Source organism: Cyrtonyx montezumae, unplaced genomic scaffold, assembly GCF_038088225.1.
Source record: "Cyrtonyx montezumae isolate F1298 unplaced genomic scaffold, pur_monq_1.0 scaffold_3, whole genome shotgun sequence".
In the NCBI taxonomy this organism is placed as follows: domain Eukaryota; kingdom Metazoa; phylum Chordata; class Aves; order Galliformes; family Odontophoridae; genus Cyrtonyx; species Cyrtonyx montezumae.
The window spans coordinates 46,429,136-46,451,178 of record NW_027072034.1 but is presented as its reverse complement, the minus strand read 5'-3'; the positions used below and the strand labels follow the sequence as shown (position 1 = coordinate 46,451,178).

The 22,043-nt window shown below is 39.1% G+C and overlaps 1 protein-coding gene and 1 pseudogene across 1 annotated transcript in view; both read right to left on the bottom strand.

Annotated features, from left to right (window-relative positions):
* Positions 1-1,301: 1,301 nt before the first annotated feature.
* Positions 1,302-22,043, bottom strand: part of LOC136051374 (uncharacterized) — a 397,884-nt gene continuing 377,142 nt past the window's right edge. The window contains exon 2 of the mRNA XM_065740784.1: positions 1,302-2,881. Within this exon, the coding sequence (XP_065596856.1) occupies positions 1,302-2,831 (1,530 nt within the window). The 5' untranslated portion in view covers positions 2,832-2,881. The remainder of the gene's footprint in view (positions 2,882-22,043) is intronic.
* LOC136053370 (5S ribosomal RNA) lies at positions 8,676-8,794 on the bottom strand (annotated as a pseudogene).

The following is a 22,043-nucleotide window of genomic DNA, read 5'->3' as shown; positions in this document are numbered from 1 at the left end:
TACATTTCACCCATGGCCACCCGGAGGCCAGGAAAAATAAGATCAGCATCTAGGCCTTTCCAGGTTTGAACGGGAACGTGGGCTATTTTCTGTATACCCTGGGCAATTTGTTTAACAACCTTTCCATTATCATCGATTTTAGAAAACAACTAGAGTTATTCACTTTGTCACAAACAACCTATTCCTTAACAACATACCAAGCACTAACTGGTTTTGCAGTGCCATTATCATTACTTGTTGCATTGGTGATTTTAATTCTCAGAAAGCATATCTCGTCTAATTCAACAATACGTGGATTTGCCATGTAATGTTTTCAAAGGTCATAGATGGAAAAAACATGTTTTCTAATAGGCTGAGTGAAGGTTTAACTTCACCACGCTGCAATACTGCATGTTTCTTCAAGGTTAAATATGAACAAAATTGTCATTTAAGCATCTCAAAAGCGATTGAAATGCTGAGAGAGATATATACTAGTTTGGCAAGTTCAAGTATTGTCATAATCTATAGAACTTTCACGGGATAGTGTGTTTAGCATATCCCATAATATAAAACATTAGAGAAACATACACAGAAACATCACAGAAACATACACCTTACTTAACAAAACATAAGCACTTTCCAACAACCATGTTTTGGATGGAACTCCTGGACTGGTGTTACAATAAACATCATAATGGGTTTCTTTTTGTGTCCACATCTGACAGACATTAGATGGGTCCCTTAGTTAATTTCCTGATTTATTAGGAAGTTGGAAACACCATAGGGGAGTTACATGCAAATCATAATCAGTTTGATAAAAAGAGGTAGAAGAAGGGATCAAAAGGAATGGCATTACTGTGCAGGGAGTAGCCAGTAAGCCAGCAAAACCTGTGAAAACTCAAACCCAAGTGTGACGCACCTAAAGACAACACCCACACCCACAACCTGAAACAGGATACTATGCAACCCAAATACAATGTAATACAGTGTAATCAAGAGGTATAGTCAGCGTTCTAGTATGATCAAATCTTCAGCATTTGTCCCAAAACACAAATGATTAAAGTCAGCTGTCTGCCTTTCTGTGTTCAGTCGAGGTCCAACGGGGGTCTTCTGTAAAACAAAAGAGGACATCGGCTTGCCCTTTTGGGGCTTGTTAATATGGTTAAAATGAGGGAATAATCCTGTGAGTGGTACTTTGGTATTCCTTTTCCCAGGCATCCCTAGCCTTCTAAGAGTATTTAACAGGTCGTTTCCTTTTGTTGCAAGTTTTCTAATGTACATCCACCCTCCTCCCCCCCACTCACTTGAGAGGGGCGGAGGCATTAGTTTCCCTGTTCTCCTGATGCCTGTGCAGATTCCAAAGGAGGGGCACTTGGAAGTGGAGTGTCACTTCTTTCAGACTTTTGTTTTGGCCAGCCATTAACTAATTTCTCTAATCTGTCTGTAGGCAATCCGTCCATTAGTTCTCGCGGAATGCCCTTCTGCCGGCCCAGCATCCAAAAACTATTACGTTTATGATTTATATTTCGCCCACTTGGTTTCACTGAAAATGAGAACCTTTTAGATCTGTGGGGGTCCCGGTTAGATAGGGGAGGGGTCGAATTGGCCAGTGCACTCCTCACTGCCTTTATCTCAAATTTACTGTTGGAGGAAGTCACTGATCCATATTTTCTCCCATAGTGAATTAATTCTTGGGCAACCTCCCCCCATGTCCATACTTTGCATCCTGACTGCAGACGATTAGGGGTTGCAGCACCTTCTGACGCTGCCTGAATTCTTTCTCCCTGAGGCATAGCCTGTATTTTTCCTTGTAGTTGTATACCTATAGGTTTTAATGATTCAGGAAGCCCCCTAATTAAAGGAGTCATCCTCTCAGGATCAACAGGCATCATCATAGGTGATTCATGGTGTAGCTGCAGTTGTCTATCATACATCATTTGCAGACAAGCAGCCTTTTGAACACTTTCCACTAACTGATCAACTGTCCCAGTAATGGCAAGGGGGTCTCCTCTTTCTAAAGGGTTAAGACCACCTGCCCAATAGGCAGCTCTCTGTGTGAGGGACCAGGGAGCACGATTGTTACCAGTCGTTAAAAATACTCCTGGCCCCCAATAACCTTCAGCCTCCTTTTCAGTTAAAAGTATCTGATCTCCACCCGTGAGGCTGACCCTCCATACGTACTCTGTTTCTGATTCTTTAGGAGAGCGGCCAAAATCTCTTTTCAATTTTGCTAGCTCAATAGCAGAAAAGGGGGTTTCTTTAATGTTCATTTGAGGATCTAAATCCTCGCCGTTATCGTATGAATACTCAGTTTTTATTGAAGGACGCAACTGAGCTGGGGGAGCTTCTAATTTGTCAATATTTGCCTTTAAACCTTGCAATTCTTCCCTTGGATAAGTTTTCTCTTGAGGTGCACTGGTATCACTAGCATCCTTACCCGTTAACACTTCCCTTAAGACCATTTGCAACAGATCAGAATTATGTTTTTCCCTTTCTAACTGCTTCTCTAGGTTTGCAATTTGATTTTGCAGAGATTTTATCAGCTCCTGACTTACTTTAACTGATTCCTGCAGTGCTTGTAAAGCTTGGCTCTCTGCTTTAAGCTGCTGGTCGCGGAATTCTATGGCTGCAACCAGAGCTGAACCCAATACCGCACAAATAAATGCCTTTCCTTTCCCAGCTCGGGTGCGAGCGTTCTTTTGTAGAACATTAATACGGTCTGAAACACTCTGCAAGTTATGCCAGTTCTGCCGTGCCCAGTCTACCCCTGTAAACGAGGGTCTGGCACCATGCCTTTCTAAGAGGTCAAATAATACATCTTCACCTTTCATTGTGATTACACTGTCGCTCATTTCTCAGTACCCAGAAAACTTGTACACTGAGGGAGAGGAGGTACCAAAAGCTCGATTAACACCTATTAATACTGTTCTAATCGCTTCTCTAAGAGGTGCACACAAAAATGTTCAGATTTCTAAAAACAACAAATGCAGAGATGTCTTCCTGAGGAGGCACATACGTGAGTACCCAGGACGTATACACATAAAAGTTCCAAAGACACATTTAAGTTTCAATATGCGGAGTGATTCTTTCTGGAGAGGCACTCACATCTAGATTATCAAAAATATCACTCCGGGCAACTCCAGAAGGTACACACATCAACTATACCTGGAAGGCAACACTCTCACTGTCGGGTATCCTGCCGACTACGCCATTAAAAATGTCACGCTCCAATATAAAGGAGGGAGACGAGGTTCTTTATATGTATATGTATACCCGATGGCGAGATTAAGACACAGCGGGTCAAATGTTAGCCCAACCAGTTTATTACAAATACTAGTTGCTTAGGAATATGGCGAAGGGAAGGTGGGCGATAGAAAAGAGATGAAAAGCAAGGAGACTTGGCAGAAAGCAAGAGAGATATAATCACCACCGTGGATCCAGCGAGGTCCGTAGTAGGTCCGTTGATCTCAGGAACCTGTCTGGTCACCGCGGGGGATGGGAGATGGCAGCAAGCAGGCCTCAGGGTCCGTCCTAAGTCTCTTCGGGAGTTCTCCTCAAAGATTTTTTTCTTTGGGAGTTCTTCTCCAAAGTTCTTTTCTGAAAGTTCTTCTCCCCCAAAATCCTTAGTTCAGTGAAGGCCTTTAATCCCCCATTTCTCAGGAGTTTATTTGTGTGACATGTCTGGCCCAACAGATAAGCCAGCAGCGGATGTCGCCTTCATTGCCATGCAGGAGCATTGTCTTTGTGGCGGTCAGCTTCTCCAAGCCGTACCCCCACGGAGAAGACTATTTGCACCTATTCCTGCTTATCTTTACAACCCTAAGCAGAGACAATGAGGCACCATGACACCCATCCAGATAACCGGCAGTTATCAGTCAGAGTCTTATCACCACAAAAGGCCTTACGAAGCAAGCTTTGAGACAAAAGAAAGGAAAACAGTTTCTGTCTTTTACAGTATGAGAACAAAGCCAATTCTAGAAAGGGATGTCACAACTTAGTAAGTTAATAACTTACAATCCAAAATCTGATTTTTAGCTATTTATATTATTTCAAATATGTAATTTATGAAACAGAAGTGGCTGTTTGAATTATACAAATCTCCCACAATGAAGTTGTATCAACTTCTCTTTGCACCAGGTTAGTCATTCGTGGTACATGACTTCCAAGGTGGTCTTTTGTCATGGACCATCTGGCTATTCCAAACAAATAGTCACCTGTAATGGCTGAAAGTGAGGTGTAAATAGTTGGCTATATACTGGGTCACAGACATGAAGTTTTGTAGTCCTCCATGCCTTTGCTTGGTGTGCTGTGCATGCAGTATAAGTTGCTGTGTGTATCCTGCTGCAAATACTGAAAAGGAAGCTTTACTCACAGTGTCCCCAAGCATTTTTTGGGCTTTGCTGTAACATCCTTGCTTCTTATTACTGAATAAGCCCATGCAATTGAGCTTATAGAACCTCTAAAATGTCCACCTGGGGAAACTATGTTTAAGTTCTACTTATCCTTTAAATGCTTCACATTTAAAAGATGTCAAATATCAGAGATTTTGAGGTTTGGGTGCTGTTTTAGGCTTTGTTCATTAATGCATACATGCCTATATTGTCAAAATCAAACCTATTTTTACTGAATTAATAGGGGTGAAGAAATCTTCAATTTATGGAAAAGCTGACATCAGTTCACTAAAAACTCTTCCCTTATTAGTGACATGATAAAGGATTAAAGGGCTACTGCTGTATGTTTCCCTCACCAGCTCTTGCTGTAACAAAGATAGATAGCCATACAGTTATGCTGAAAAATGTCTGGCTGTTAAACAAACTGTTAAAAGGAACACCCTGATAAGTCTTGTTTATTGCAAAAAGATCCATCTTCATATAATATAAAACCCTCGTTATCCAGAAAATGGAGGAACTTTGCCACCTTCAGTGTCTCATATCTAAGCTCTCTGCTTAAAGTTCCAAACTGGTGATTGGTGACATATATTTTGTCCTGTTTTAACACATGCTCCCTTTCAGAAATCTATCTGCCTATCAGGAATCAAAGCCAACCCAGATGCCTCTAGAACAGATGGCTTATGTTTTAAGAAGCATGGGTCAGATCCAGCTATACAGCATGCCAACTTCAGAGGAGTCCTCTTCTTTCTTTCAGACATTTTGAATTGCTGAATAATTATTTTGCTTTGCTTTGGTCAGGCTGTGAAAATTAGCATGCACAAAAAGGTGAAACAAGAAGGTGCTGTAGGAGAAAAGTTCATCACACACTGCTCAAGGAAAAGAATGAATTTCTCATATGATAAAAAGCCACAGCAAAGTGGTTGCAAAACTAGAGACTTGACAGTTACTCCAAATTTCTGTTTGGCTTTGCAATTTGAACCAGACTCCTGAAATAATTCTATAAACAGTTCTAGAGACAGCCATGATGTCATCAGAGAAGAAGAAAAAGAGTGATCTATCAACTTAACATGAGCCGGCAGTGTGCCCAGGTGGCCAAGAAGGCCAACAGCATCCTGGCCTGTATTAGAAATAGCGTAGCCAGCAGGAGCAGGGAGGTGATCATCCCCCTGTACTCAGCTCTGGTGCGGCCGCACCTCGAGTACTGTGTTCAGTTTTGGGCCCCTCACTACAAGAAGGACATTGAGGCCCTGGAGCGTGTTCAGAGAAGGGCAACAAAACTGGTGAGGGGCCTGGAGCACAAGTCTTATGAGGAGCGGCTGAGGGAGCTGGGATTGTTTAGTCTGGAGAAGAGGAGGCTCAGAGGAGACCTTATTGCACTCTACCACTTCCTGAAGGGGGGTTGTGGTGAGGAGGGGGTGGGCCTCTTCTCCCTGATAAATAATGATAGGACGAGAGGGAACGGCCACAAGTTGCGCCGGGGAAGATTTAGATTAGATTTGAGGAAACATTTTTTCTCTGAAAGAGTGGTCAGGCACTGGAATGGCCTGCCTAGGGAGGTGGTTGAGGCACCATCCCTAGCGCTGTTCAAGAAGCGTTTAGATGAGGTGCTAAGGGATTTGATTTAGTAGCTTAGTGGGTAGGGATGGTGATAGGAGGATGGTTGGACTAGATGATCTTGTAGGTCCTTTCCAACCTTATGAACCTATGAACTTTATAGCAACTTCCCTGTTACATCATAAGAGATATGTCTCTTGCAGAGAGAGGAGACCAGTTCAAACCTGATCATGTCTAAATGCAGATGTGTTCACAGCCGTGTAACTAATAAAGAAGATAAGCAGCTATTGCAGGACATAACTGTTACAGACCACAGCAAACAAACTCATTCTCTTACCCCAGATTTGTAGCATAATAAGTCTTGTAGTCAGTGTTCATCACCACTTTTCACCATCTGCCTGTACTCTAGAGAGAGATAAAACTTGAAAACAGCATTATGATATGAAGTATCCTTACGTGGTTCAGGTGTTTCCACATACAGAATAGAAGAACAGGACTGGATCATACATAACATGTACATAGTACCTGTAGAAATAATGTGCATTGTTTTTGAAGTATGTGTAAAGAAAGAGACCACACAGTACTTTTCAACTGTAAATCTCAACTCTAGCACTAACAAAGTCAAAATCGTTATCCCTATAGTACAGATAGACAAAGAGGCACAAGGAAGTAAAGCAATCTATTCTTTCAAGATTGTGTCATAGAACAGTATTTAGAAAAGAAGCCAGCACCCTTAAGTCTTACTTCAGTGCCCTGTTTACAGGCCATAAAAGGTAATGACAGCAGTTTTTTGCTTCACAAGAGCTATTACAGAAACTGAGAGTTTCAAGAGGAAGCACAGTAAGTGAGAAGACTGAAAGGTAATTCTACAAATCCAAACTTTGTGTGTATTTGGCTTCTCTCCACTTGAAGACTGTATAGTTCCCTTCGTTATTGGATTCTTCATCTAAAGTTTGGAGTAGAAAGAGCATCGATAAAGAATTTTAGAGATGGATATGTCTGAATATATCTGTATGCCATAAATTACGGGAAAGGAAGCTCCTATACAGAAATTGAATATGATAACTTTATTGCCTTACATTAATAACTATTACATATTACTTGATATCTCCATTTGGCACCAGTCTTCTCTCTTCCTTACTAGTCTTGTAATGGAAGAAGCGATGCAGCTGGAAGAATACTACTTCCAGGAAAATCCAGAAGAATCAGTTCAAGAAAGCATAAATTACAAAGAGCCTTAAGGTATTATATTTTTGAGTGAGGACTGGGCTACATCATCTCTGCCAGTTGTTTTCAGCAAGTAGAAATAAATGATTCTAGGTAAGAGTTATAATGCATTCACTTTGCATGATATATGATAAAAGATGATAAACAACCGAAAATGACACATCCAAAGACAGCCCTCACTAAGAACCCTCCAAATCTTTTACTGTAAACTGACTTTAAAATATTCCTGTTACTTTCACAGAACCTTCAACTTATTATTTTATTTTTTTTTAAGTAATAGCTCTGTTCAACATAAACTTTTCCAGGCTGTTATTATTTCCTTTAGACCAAAAGAAACATTAACAGTAATAACAGTCACAGATAAAATAACTCTTACGATGTCATAATATGATCTTTTGAATGTACAAGCCATGGAATTCTCCTCGTCAAATGAATCAAAACACTCCTGTCCACACTGAAAGATCACACAAGATACAGGGTTACCCAAAGCAGATCAAAACAAATTTGCTTTGGTGTCAGCAGCTGTGTAACTGTTAACTGCAAGCTTCATCAAGGCTAAATGAGCTCTGCTGAGAAGCAGGAGACATTAATTCAGGTAAAACACCCTATTACTGTGGTATTTTCTTAGTCCTACTTTCATAATTAGTATATTGTACTGATTTCAAGCAGTTAAGAATCTGATACGTACATTTGTTTATAATTTGTGTATACTGAGGTTTTAATTCTGAATTAAATCATTCAGAATCAAGTTTATTTGTAGTCTGTGTTTTCATATATACAGAATACAATGAACAGAAGATGTTTTATTTTAACAGTTATTTATCTCAGTCATAAGATAAGTGATATCTCAGCTCTGCTTAAACCGTAGGGAAGTATAGGCCCTGAAGTTACCTATCAGAATGTCATTAAAGAGAACGTAGAACTCCCTGGTGAACTCCCAGCTTCCTTAAACACACTTCCTGATGTAATTCCCAACAAGTGGCTGGAATATTAGTTATTTATTTCTCTACTGAAAAAAGAAAACAAATCTTTTCTTATTCTAAGATCTATCCTCACAGGAAATTGAAAAGAGTCTGTCAAGCAATTTTATAAGCAGATGTAAGTTCTGATGCTGTTCTACTTAGAGACTGGAGACACTGCAAAGAGCAAAATTATCAGTTGCTTGATCTAGGATGCCAGCAAGAGCTAAGTGTGTGTAGACTTTGCAGGCTATCCTTCAGGTTTCCTGTGCGACCTGTTGTATAAACTACTAATGTCTTATAATAATGTTCTTGATATCTGACTTCTCTGATTTAAAAGTTTTGGGGAAATGTTTGTGAATCAACAGGAAAGAAATGTGTTAATGGCATTGTAACGGCAACAGAACCAACACAATGAGATGACATTATGAAGAAAACAGAATGCTTACCTACCTCTGAGGTTCTAGGCTTGGAAAAAAAACTACATGTTATGGTTTTATGATTTTTGTTGTATTATTGATATTCCACATCATAACATCATGTGGTGTATTGGGAGTTAAAATAAAACCTACAGCAACCGGTATTCCCAGGAGGTCTCCTACCCAAGTACTAACCAGGCCCAACCCTGCTTAGCTTCCAAGATTAGACGAGACCGGGCGTTGACAGAATGGTGTGGCCGTAGACAGTTTTTATCTTTCCCTCTGGGCAGAAATACGTAAAAATGCAAAGCATCGCAAAGTCCTCTGGGGAATGCAGTTCTTCTCTTCTGAGACAGGTACACCCAGAACTATCAACGATCCACACAACAAGTTGCAGAGGCCACTGAAGGAGAAGGAGAATCAAGTCAATTTGCAGAGGTAAAAGAAAGGTAGAAAGTCATTCTCTACAATTCTAAAGATTTGAAGTGAGTCATTTGTAAGGTTTTCTAGTGACTCATTATGTTCTCCTCTTCTTCATGAAATTTTTTCCTTTTATCTACGTTGTTCTCCACTAGATAATAATATATAACACAAGGCAAAAATCAAAATGCTTCTCACTCCTGCATCAGCAGTTCTTCACATTCTGTACAATTTCATTTGTGCCCAGATATTGTAGTCATGTGCTCACAACAAACATCCAGAGATTGTTTCCAAGAAGGCTGCAGGGTATCTGTACACAACTGTAGCATATGCTAGTGAGATACACTGGCTGAATATAGGTAGCACAAGCAATGATAACAATGCAAATGCAATGGCACAGGCTTGGCCGTGACTCACAACATATATCCTGAGGCTCTTTGGAGTCCCTCTGGATGCCAGCCCATTTCTGTATATGCCGTTTAGCCAACAAAGAAAGAGTTGCAGGAGCAGGCTGAAGCTGTTCTGCAGCATGGTCAAAAATTGGTGGTGGCATAGAGGGGTCCCCAGAGGTTCAGATACAGATGATGCACAAGCTGTTCTGTCCTGGGAGTCTTGTTGACTTTTTGGATCAGTGTTGATGAATTCACCAGCCCTACTGCCTGGAAGGAGAGTTGGGTAGGCATAAAGTGACCAGATTCTTCCCACTCTTCTTCCTCTTAACTGCCTGCCCCCACTCACTAGCTTTCTCCTAGCGTAGAAAAAACACAGGCTGATTAGAGAGCTCTCTGTTTATGGAGCAAGTGAGAAGTTTGACTGCCTGAGTGAGGTGGCACTGCCCTTTGGGCTGGCTTTAGAGCTCTGTTAGCTCTCTTGAAAAAACCTAAACAGATCTTCTCTTGGGTTTTATCTTTTCTCTAGTCTGCTGCTTGCTGATAAAGCATACTTCGTCAAATCCTAAACTTGCTGCATGCCACAATCACACCTTATTTTGTTTTTCGTGGCAAAACAAGCTAGAAATATGCTCTGAAGCAGAAAGACCCATGTCTTTTGTGTAAGGAGGTTCTTATTTCTGCATTTCTATGAAGGAAAATCAGATTTATAGCACTAGTTACATTTAATTGTTGTGAATCTAAGGAATGTTTGAAGGGAATTTAATAGTTAAGCTGATTTCAAAAGCCTATCAATAAAACTGGCTGCATTTCATCTCCACAGCCAAAGCCACTTGAGTAGAAATTGTTTGCAAATATGTGGTGAAGTTGACAGATTAGAGCATGGTTGAAATTACTATAGATTAAAATAGAGTAGGCCTCAAAAATGCAAACACTCTGAAGCATTTTAATAACAGAACACTAAATCAGCCTCAAACAACATTCAGCAACACACACCACAAGGATTTGGGTCTGCTTGTCCAAACTACCCTGAGCAACATTACCCTTTCCCTACCTTCTCTATGAGAAAGCTTGATCTTCACTGAAAGATTCAAATTTGCATTTCTCTGACTCCTTCTTAATGTTGCCTCATATTACTCTGAAGAAGCCCTGTATTTTTAGGCAATACTAGATACAGAGTTTAATCTGAAGTAATTTGAAATCAGCTGCAATTTATGGGGCTAGATGAACATTTGGCATGACATAGTCAGCGAGATGAAAATGTTGAATGAAGGCTATATAGCTAAACCACCATGCCTTGAGTTAAATGTACACCATCATCTTGTCAAGCAATTAAGACTCTATTGTATATATAACCATGGAATTTTTATTTTGTGTGAGCACTTAAACATGCTATTTTGCATTTTTAACGATTGACAAGTTCTCTTTTGTCTAAAAAGAGTGTAAGATTTTGTCTTTGCTCATAGAGTTTTTGACAGTAAGTTTGGGGTTTTTATTTTTTTTTAGCTGAAAGCAAAGTCTGATCAATTTAAGATCTTTAGAAACAGAGCTTGCTTTTCCTTTCTCTAGCATCACCACTAGTCAGCAAATCATGTTCAAATGGTTTCCCTTAGTTGCTGATATCACTGCATACAAGAACTTTAATAATCAATAATGCAGAAAAAGAGACACCTGTTTTCTTAGAAAAAAAATCACATTGTTTGTTAATATATTTATTTGTTGGGGTGTTTTGTTAACACCTGGAGATGAGTTGTTTCAACATACTACGCACCAGCAATCATAGAGAGCAAAGCAATGAGTCAGTCAAGGCCTGAAAGTTTCCTGTGGGGTGACTGTATCTGCTCACAGCCATCATTGCTTCTAATGGCACAAAATGAAATAGAAAATGCAGAGGGCAAGTTCTCAAATCAGTTCGTGTCGGGTCTTGCTGCCTATAACAGTCTCTAGGGCAATCTTTTTCAATGCAGTAATTAAAGTTGGCCTGCAAAAGGATAGCAACCTTTTAATCCTTCATCCACACTCACATTCCTATGTGTTGTAAATGGAGGGGAAAACAGGAATATAAAGGTTAAATCATTTCTTAAATCAAATATTCTCTAGAGCATACGATCACTAGACCAAGCCTTTGCTAACGTGTTTTTCCTAGTTGGCTTTGAAATATCTTAAAAATTCCACTGCCCTTAGAAGGTTTCCAACAAAAACTTTTTCAGTGATAGCATCACTGTTATTCAGGTGAAGCTATAGCTGATTAAGATTAACCTCAGCTGCAGAATCAATTACTTTAAAGCCTTAGCATAGCTTTTCTTTGCCTGATGAAGCATCTTGCAAGATTGTATTTGTCACAATCAATGAAGCACAGATTTTTTCACTGTTAGCTTTCCCAAGAAACCTTAATCTCAGTGTTACTAGTTTGAGTGGCTCTTTATGTTGCACAAAATTCAAATATTCATACTTTTAACACTTACAAGATCCAGAGCTTCAGAAGCAATGCATCATGCAATAAGTCGTGTATCTCAGACTTTTTTTCCCAAGGATTCTTCACAAAATACTTTGTTTCTTTTTTCTTTTAATTTTTGGAGTCTGTTATGTCTCCAATTTGAACATTCCGTGTAGGTGATGTCAATTCAATTTCAATTTTGAAAAATCTTGTACTTTTAATAGTTTAAATCATGGAGTATCTGAGGGAATGCATTTTTCTTAGAAATAGAATGAAAAAATGGGCGTGAACACTGATTACTGAAGTGCTAGGGCCTGAAATGACACACAAAAATACCATATGAGGACAGCAAGGATAGGTAAGGAGAGTAAGAGTACTTAATTATCACAGAGCAGATAATTTTACTTGCATGTTGTTGAAGGACACTCACTGCAAAGAAAAGAGGAAATTCCCAGTTTGTTTTGGAATAATGTGTCTGAAAACAAGATGTTATTGTTTACCTTGCATTACAAAGATACGTAATGGATATTTCTCCACAGACAATGTAAAAAAAATCATCACTAAAATTATACACAGGTTATTCAGAGAAGAAGGAAAGACTGAGGTAGTGAAAGGCAGAAGATGAGTAAGAAATGTCACACAAATAACATTTCACACTTAATAACTGAGTTTTGTTCAATGCTATTTCTTGCACAATGTCCATTATTATAATATAATAGAAAGTCAAGTTGAATGAGAAATATAGGGTTTGCAAATAACTGGTAAGTTTTCTCGATATTATTTAATTACAAAAAAAAGGCTTTATTTTTCTCAGTTTCTTTACTTATATTGTGCGGTCATTATACATTTGAAAACAAGTAGCCAAGCTTTAACGCTTTAAGAACATGCTCAATTTTTAATATCACTCAAAACTTATTTAATAGTACATGAAGGAAGATACGCGAAGAAATCATGCCAGACAACTTAATATATTCAGATTAGGAATTGACATCAAGGCTGGATATACACCTCTTGCTTGTGGGTGCAGATTTTTTAAAGACAATGGGAAAACTGTTCAGACTTGAATGTGAGATAGCTTGAAGTATTAGCTGAACCAAATGTTTATTGGCATTAACTTATAGATGTGAAAACGTTCTTCAGTTTTGATGCCAAATCTATAATGAGAAGGAATTTATTTTAGGTTATTCTTGTCACCAAAATATTATTAAAAGTACTTGAATCTCTGAATGAGTGTTGGAAACATCACCCATTATTCTTGGGCATTTGCCAGATAAGGAGCTATTTTAGTATTTGAATTAAATTCAGCAAATATATAAAGTATTAATATATCCTACTGCTAAAATAAAATGTTCTTGTAATTAAGGAAAACTACTTTGGAGATTATTTTGTAGGAACATATCATTTGTCTGTGTGGCTTCACCTGTATATGACTTCTCTCTACACATCACCCAGCCTACACACCCTTATCTACCCTTTACTTTGCTACGGCCAGCATTATCCTACAGCTCCAAAGGATGCTGCAGTCACCTGGGGTAATGTAAACCAGTTGCACATGACAGCAGATGTCTAGCTGCAACTGCAAAGCTTCTCTCGTGATAGACAGGTGTCACCTGGGGAAACACTGAGATCCAACAGACTCTGTGCTAATGCAGTGTGATATTAAATGCAGTTGTAGCAAATGTGAAAGCTAGATAGATAAACGATTTTATTCAGACAAGTTCATCTAATAGTAAAAGGGCTGTTTTTGCAAATCAGCAGAGGAGATTCAGCTTGAGCTGATTGCTTGAGGAAGAATGGGAAGTGAACTGGAAAAACAAGTAGATGCTTTTGTAATCCAGACTTCTTGCCAAGTCTGAGGTGTCTTCCTCAAAACTGTAGGGTATTCATCAAAAAAAGTTGTCACCAGAATATTCATAGAATCTCAGAATCATCAAGAGTGGAAAAGACCTCCAGGATCTTCTAGTCCAATTGTCCACCTACTACAGATATTTCCCCACTAGACCATGCACCTTAGTACAACTTCTAAACATTTATTGAACACTTCTATGGATTGTGACTCCACCACCTCCCTGGGCAGCCCATTCCAGCACCTGACCTTTGAAAGAACAAATTTTTCCTAATATTCGACCTGATCCTCCCCTGGCACAATTTATATCTATTCCCTCTCATCCTATCACAAGTTATGCAAGAGCACAGGCCGACCTCCACCTCACCACAACCTTCTTTCAGGAATTGTAGAGTTATAAGGTCTCCCCTGAGCCTCCTCTCCTCCAGACTAAATACTCTCAGTTCTCTCAACCGCTCCCGCAAGTCTTGTGATTCAGAAGCAGCTTTGTTGCCCTTCTCTGAACACGTTCCAGGGCCTCAATGGCTTTCTTGTAGTGAGGGGCTCAAAACTGAACACAGTACTCTAGGTTTGGCTTTACCAGAGCTTAATAGAGCAGAACAGTCACTTCCCCACTCCTGCTGGCAGCCCTAATTCTTATATAAGCCAGAATGTCATTGGCCCTCTTGGCCATCTGGGCACACTGCTGGCCCCATGATTAGCTGACCATCAACCAACACCCCCAGGTCCATTTCTTACATACAGTTTTCCAGCCCCTCTGCCACAAGCCTGTAGCAATGCCTGGGTTTGTTGTGGCAGAAGTGCAGGACTCAGCACTCAGTCTTGTTGAACTTTATCTCATTAGCCTTAGTCCAACTGCCTAGCCTGAACAGAGCCCTTTGAAGGGCCTTTCTACCCTCAGGCAGATGGGACACTTCCATCTAAATCAGTGTCACCTGGAAACTTACAGAGAATGCCCTCAATCCCCTTATTCAGGTCATCAATAAAGAGGCTAAACAGGTTAGGACCCCATATTGACCCCTGGGGAACACCACACGTGACTCTACACAGCTGGATTAACTCCATTCACCACCAGTCTCTGGGCCCAGCCCTCCAGCCATTTCTTCACTCAGTGAAGAGTGTACCAGTCCAAGCCACGGCCTACCAGCTTTTGCAGGAGAACACTGTGGGAGACAGTGTAGAAGGCTTTGCTGAAGTCTAGGTAGACTACGTCAACAGCCTTTCCCTCATCCACCAGGCAGGTCACCTGGTCATAGAAGAGGATGAGGTCGGTAAGGCAGAACCTGATTTTTGTGAACCCATGCAATCTGCGCTCGATCCTCCAGTTGTCCTGCACATGCCATGAGATCTTACTCAGGATGATCTGTTCCAAAACTTTTCCTGGAACCAAGGTCAGGCTGACAGGCCAATAGATCCCCAGATTCTCCATTGTGGCTCTTCTTGTAGATGGAAGCCTTGACGAGTCTCCTGTTCTCTGAGATCTCCCTGATTGAATAGAAACACTGATAGATGGTGAAATTCACTTCTGCCAGCTCGCTCAGCACCCTCAGCAGGATCCCATCCTGCCCCACGAACTTGTGGCAGTCCAGGTGGAGTAGTAGATCTCTAACTGAATTTTGGTGGGGCTTATTCTGCTCCCTATCCCAGACTTCCAGGTCAGGGGGTAGAGTACCTTAAAGACAATTGGTCTGACTTTTAAAGATAGGTCTGACACAACAAAGCAATTTTCTCCTAATCTTATTCCCAGAAGCCAAACCTAATTTTAGCTGAATCTCTAAATCCAAACATTGACAAAAGCAGTTAGAAGTAGCTATGCATATTACGAAGCTTCCACACAGATGACCAAAGATAAGTCATGTTTAAAATTTTTAAATAGTCTCTGGTGTTACGAACATTAGAAGGCAACACAATTATCACCAATGATTAAATAGGATTAATTATGTTGCAATTCCTTTGTGCTTGGCCTATGGCTCATACATGTTGATACTCCAAGAAATGAGTACAGTAGAGATTTGAATTATTTTATTAGAAGTAAACTTCTTCCTTGAAAATTAACTCAAAATCAGCTACTGTGAAATTTGATATTTATTGTCTACCTTGAGATGAAAATTGATCTCCAAGTAACAGGTATGATCTTTTAATTTTATTCACAGTGGAATATGCCCTGTTACAATGTTGATAAGATTACATAAAATAACTTACATATAAGAGAATATAGATTTTTTTTTCCTCCATGAAAATGATGCCTTTTTTCACTTTTTTTCCTCTTATAATCCAGTTGCCAGCCCTGGGAATTCAAGCAGGGAATCAAACTGGGGCTTAATACATCCTCAGAAGTACAAGGCTTTGCAATTCAGAATTCTCTTATTATACATGGGCAAGCCTTGCTCTCAATGACAAAAAGGAGTGCCACAGAAAAAGTAACATCAAGCTGCTATGGGTAATCAGATTAATCAGCACTGGAGGCAGTTAGCAGCAACTGAAAGAAAAGGAAGCAGTTTACATGAAGACTCTTCATGAAAGTGCACATGCTCCTATTTATCTGCATATCTGAAGATGGACCTGCGTATTTGTAATACTATCCCAGATACAGGGAAGGAAGACCCGCATTATAAGCTGCATTTAGCCTAGAGCAAAGAGGATATAAGCAAATGAATGGTAGAGAAAGCAGTCATTAATATCTAGCAAATCCACTAATTCCCAGACAGTTTTACCCTTAAAAAATGATAACTGGTGCATCGTGTTTACCATCCCTCCCAGATTAGATCACTTCATATGTTAGAAACATATACTCCCTGATTCAACAGTTACTTTCCCATACTGGACTCTACCAGTCCCAAAATCAGCTATAATTTAAAATCAGCTGTATCCTACATAAGGTAAACAACCAGAGAATTTAATGAATCATTGCATTATGGACACTTGCATAGTGATTTATAAAAAAGACTGCAGACTCTTAGTCTAGCTCCTGTGGAAATCACCCATAAGGAATGAATTCTTTATGTGACTGAGGGAGAGATTAGGAAAGCTGATGCCAAAGAAATGTGTGACTTCAAGCTGACTTTTTGGGAAAAAAAAATAATAACAAAAGTAGTTTATATGAAGCTAAAGGCATAAATTTAGTAGACATCAGTTTCATAATAAACTTCATTGTCACCATAAAGCTAGAAGTTAACTTTCTACTATTATTTGCTAAAAAGATAGACCTATGGCCTATTTAGTTAGATACGGCCAAATCATTCAACTCAGTTTGAAAAGAAAAATGTAAGACTTGTTTTCATCCTGAGGCATGAAACATGACTTAAGAAGATGACAGATGCATAACTACAGTTCTCTAGAAATCCACAGTCACTTCAAATGTTTAGTGCTCTGAATTCAGATAATATATAAAAACTGCTATTTAAAATAATAATAAATCTAGGATTTACATGGTGACTTCTTAATGTAGTGTTTTCCTAAAGGTACTAGCAAGGAAGCTTGGTGTTCTGAGGGTGTACATTAATATACAACTGATGTACACAGAAAGAGAGCTCCTATCAGGTGAATGAGGATCAAAAAGGCAGCTCTGGAGGTGAGAGGATAGATGTTAGTCCTGCCTTTCAGATAAGTAAACCATCTCAGAAAGACTGAGGTCCTAAGGTGTAGCAGTTGATCTTCTCTGAGAATGGGATTTGAGATACTGTTATCAAATCATAAAATCATAAAAGATATAAATGCAATTCGTGTCAGCATTTGCACGTTTGCTGTATTTGTAGATGCTTGCTAGTTGGGAATATCAAGTTTTACTGATTCTTTTTCACCTGAATCCAGAGGTCCATGCCCAGCCCCTACACAACAAAGCAAACATTCTCTAAGGATTTCAAACTCTTTAAAAAAATTTGTTTCATATTTTATATTTATTCTTCATGAGAGACATAACATTATATTATTGCTGTAGAAAGTTGAGGGAAAAAAAACCAACAAAAAACGTGCATGTGTACATGGAGATATGAAAGCATATCAAGAAGATGGATACCCACAGCTAGGCTGAACTTGAACCCTGTTCTGCAGAACTACCAAATGGTTTCTTCTTTCTTCTCTGAAAGAGCTGTACTCAGCTATTGTCTCATTTCAGTATTTCTGTATGGAGGTCTCATATATGTTCAGGTCTGGGAGAGCCAGATGGAAAGAGGAGAGGAATTTGTACCATAGGAAAGAGCTGTCTGTCTGTCTCATGAGATGATAATACCTTTCAAATTGTGACTCTTGAGAACAGAATAATTTATTACAAAAGCAAAATGTTTTGATGGGTTAGCTGATTTCACTGCCCCACACAGTTTTAAAACTGGGCCTGAAAATCAGTACCTATATTTATTTAAGTGCAATTTATGTTTTATTCAATACAGAACCATCAGGTTTTTTATCATACTTTAAGACTTACAGAGACTCTTCTTAAGCCAATTTGATGACTGGGCTAAGTGATGACTAACTCACTAATAAGTTGCTGTTATAATTTTATAACTGTTTTAATATTAAATTTGAGCTTATATGTAGGACATAGGTTAGCACAACAGGTTAACATGCCCCACTAGAGCCCTTAGATGTCCATACACACATTCTTGTTAAATAGTAGTTCAAAATGCAATGAACATCATTTCATTACCTGGCACATTTATTTCTACCATCTTCTTTGCAAGTCTGAGTGCAAATGACCAATTCAAGTGCTAGATCCTACAAAATACCAGACAATGCAGATTAAACGCGGTAACAAACTTTTTCAGTGTCCAGCTACTCTGGTGGAGACCACAGACCTAAGTTTATGTTTCCACAATGATGCATGAAGAAAGCCAATAAATGATGCTTTGAAGAACACTGTGTTGAGCAAGAAAATGTCTGTGCTAGGCCAGGATTTCCCTGTAATGTCCATTAAGCTGAACTGTCACTGAGCTAGTGACTGAATGAAAACACTCTGCATGCTCAATCTCTTCATGCAAACTTCTCACAAGATTAACCAGATTGCTAGAAGTGCATTAGGAAGAAAACAAATTATCTCAAACCTATCAGATGCAGATAACACATAACTTCTAGGAAAGTACAACATACATACATAGGGAAGTACTGAGGAATCTGAGACCTGACCTTTAGTCCTCTGTCTAGGGGAAACAAGGGGGGGGTGTGGGGGAGGGAGAGAAGGGGGAGCCTCTTACAACAGAATCTGACCTCCATTATCATCTGAAGTAAAGCAGACCTCCTTAAACAAAAGATGCATGCACATCTAGGTGCACGGTTCTGTGTAGAAGTTCCTGATCTGTGGCAAGGAGTCAGATGCATAAAAAGACTGTATGTAATTCAAATGATAAAATGTCACAGAATGCATGTGAATAAAGGATGATCAAACTGCAATCACTTTCTGACACTGTGCTATTCGCCAAGAGAATTCTGAATTGTTAAAATATGAAGAGAGGGACAAACAAGAAAAATCATCACAGTGCATGGACGTAGAGGTTATTTTGATTTACCGAACAGAATATCTTTTTAATTTATAACCAAGTAAAGTCTATATCTGATATTGTTTGGTCAAATTTTTGTTCACTTTCCTCTGACAACATGTATCTAATCTTCTATCAAGCAGATGTTTGTGCATATCTTTTGCTATAAAGTTAATGGAAGTTCTTTATGAAAAGCCCATGCATCAGTGGGCTTGGGTAAATGCTGGCTGCTCATGACCTGGTGCAGATTCTTTAATGTGTAAGAAATTCAGACAAGTATTTTATGTTTTCTTCCTCATAGAAACAAGGCAGATACTTTTTCCTTTTTAATCAATATATAAAAGAATGTCAACATACTCTCACCTCATCACCTCTGATTCTCTGTAGAGAACAATAAATGAGAAGAAGAGTTCAAATAAACACACTCAGGTTGTTGGTGTGAGTCACACTTTTGAAAAATGGTGATAATGAGAGCGGTGTGTTGTGTATCTAACATGATATCTCTACTTCTAAAGTAAGTTATTCTGCTTTTTTTTTTTACCTTTGTCGAGGTGGAGGTTACAATGACTCTACCATAAGGTCCCTTTCTGTATCTGCTATAGAAAAGGCATATAGGAGGTGGAAGAATAGAATTAAATTCAGTATTTTAAGTATAATCTTCATGCAAAATCATCCAAAGCAGTTGGTAACTTTCACTGGCTTTTGTGAAACCATACAGTATGCAGAGCTCTATCAAAAAGACAGATGACTGTCCTGTATTAAAAAAAAAAAAAAAGAATGGAAAAAGCGTTGTGCAGAAAGTCATTTTGTCAGAGTAATAGGTGACAGAACTTGGCCTGTATGGAAAAAGTTCATTTTCTTCATATCTGAAAACAATTACATTTATGCTATGAAAGTTGTTTCCTGACATAATTAGTAGTAGATGGCAGTATCAGAGTTATCTGTTCCCTATCAGTCTATTCTAATCTATTTGGGTGAAGAAAAGCATAGAAAGAGAAGCACATGGACACACTGTGGTCCTCCTGAGCAATCCAAGTTAATGATCTCACTTCACACCTATTCAGGTGGACTAGGAAGACATAGCTACAGATAAAAGAAGGAGAGGATGGTTCAAATGCCAATACATATGTAGATATTTATTTTTGTTTAAATGGTCTGCAGTGAAATAAGATCTTTCCTTCCATGAGGGAAATTAACATTCTCCAAAAGAACTGTTGGAGGTGATAAAAAACAATCTGTATTGACAGAAAATCACCTTAGAAGAGATTTTGGCCGGTCTGCATAACTATAAGGAAGGATGGACATATAGAAATGTTTTATTTTCACTCGTTATTTAGTGAAGAAGTAAGTTAAATCAGTATAGAGAAGCATTTCTCTTTTGGAAATTAGCTTGAATTCTGTATGGATTCTTGCACCAAAATTCTAGTAAATTCTAACAGAAAACATTGGTTATTGTTAGCTGTTGCAGTTATAAATTTATACTCAAGAGAAGTGGGAAAACAGAAAAAATAAATTGGTTAATAACTGTACAACTTTTAAATTCTCATGACCCAATGAGAAGGATATGTAAAATCATTTGTTGCTGTAGCAAAATGTCAGTTCAGTTGTGGCAAGCATTTAGTCAGCTCTCTGCTTGGTACATGTGATGTGACTTCAGTGTTTTACTGGAGCCGTACAGTTAGGTGATTGATGATGAATTCAGGAGAGCACAAGTGCCAGTCACAAAGGATCAGTTCTTTTTAGTGCTCACATTATCTTGGCTCCTGTGAATAATTCTCAGTCTAGCAGAAGATGTTGAATAACAGCAGTTAACTATCATCAGCAGCTATGGATAACTTTCAGCAAATTGCAGAAACCAATAAACACAGGTAGTGTACCTTAATGCACTGCGTCTAATATAGAAAGTAGATGTATTTTCTAGACTTATTTATGCATGAAAGCAAAGTTCTGCTGTGTTTCTACCCTTAAAACTTGATATTTTACTGCCTAATTTTCTGTTTCCCATTTTCAGACCAGATTATTCATCAGCTGTACCCAGACAACTCTCCCCGAATAAACTGAGGACATCAGGTAGGTGATGGCAGGATGGGAGCACCCTCAGAGGCTGAAGCAGCAGAGCTATTTTTCAGAAGCCCTACTAGACACAACCCAAACTGCCCTCTCCTCAGAGATGAGGCCACTAAAAGAGAGGGATGTGACAGTTCTACAAGCCACAGCAGAAAGCAATGGTGGAAACAACAGTGGAAGTGACGCTTCTTGGCTCTGGTTATCTGGGTTTCCTCTCATATCACCTGTTCCTTGTAGACTTGCTACAGCCTGATGCCCTGATGCAAGCAAGAGAAAAGTAAAGCTCTGTCTGTTGCAATGTAGAGCACTCCAAAGTGAGGAAATGCCAGAATTAAGATGTCTTTACCAACAGAGTTCATGCACGTAAGCATGATGCCCACCCATCTATAAACACATATGCATGTATATATATATTTATACACAGTAACGTATCATTTTTAGCAGCATCCCCCAGTTACAGAGTGATGTAGTAGAATAAGCTGGAGAAAGAAGTCCTGACTTGACCCTGTGGCCTCAAGTTTACTTCACAGGGGTCACTGCAGTGCTGGAAGGTTACCTACTGCCACCTTGATCAAAAGGCACTTAATTACTCTTAATAGGGTGTAAAGGAGCTGGGTGAATTAAGTTCATTCCTTTTTTAAAGGCATGTTCAATCTCAAAATGCGTTGTCGTAGTTACAGCTGGGGAATTTGGGAAATGTGCTGGTGAAACTGATTACTCAGGCATGTGTGACTATGATTCATCAGAGAGCCTGGAAAAGAAAGATGGGCATGTTCTCCCCCAGCCCCATCATTTCTTTCTTTATTAGAAACAAATATTGGGCAACAGAAAAAAAAATTGATTTTATGATAGCCATGGGCAGAATAAAAGATATTCTCTTCTACCTA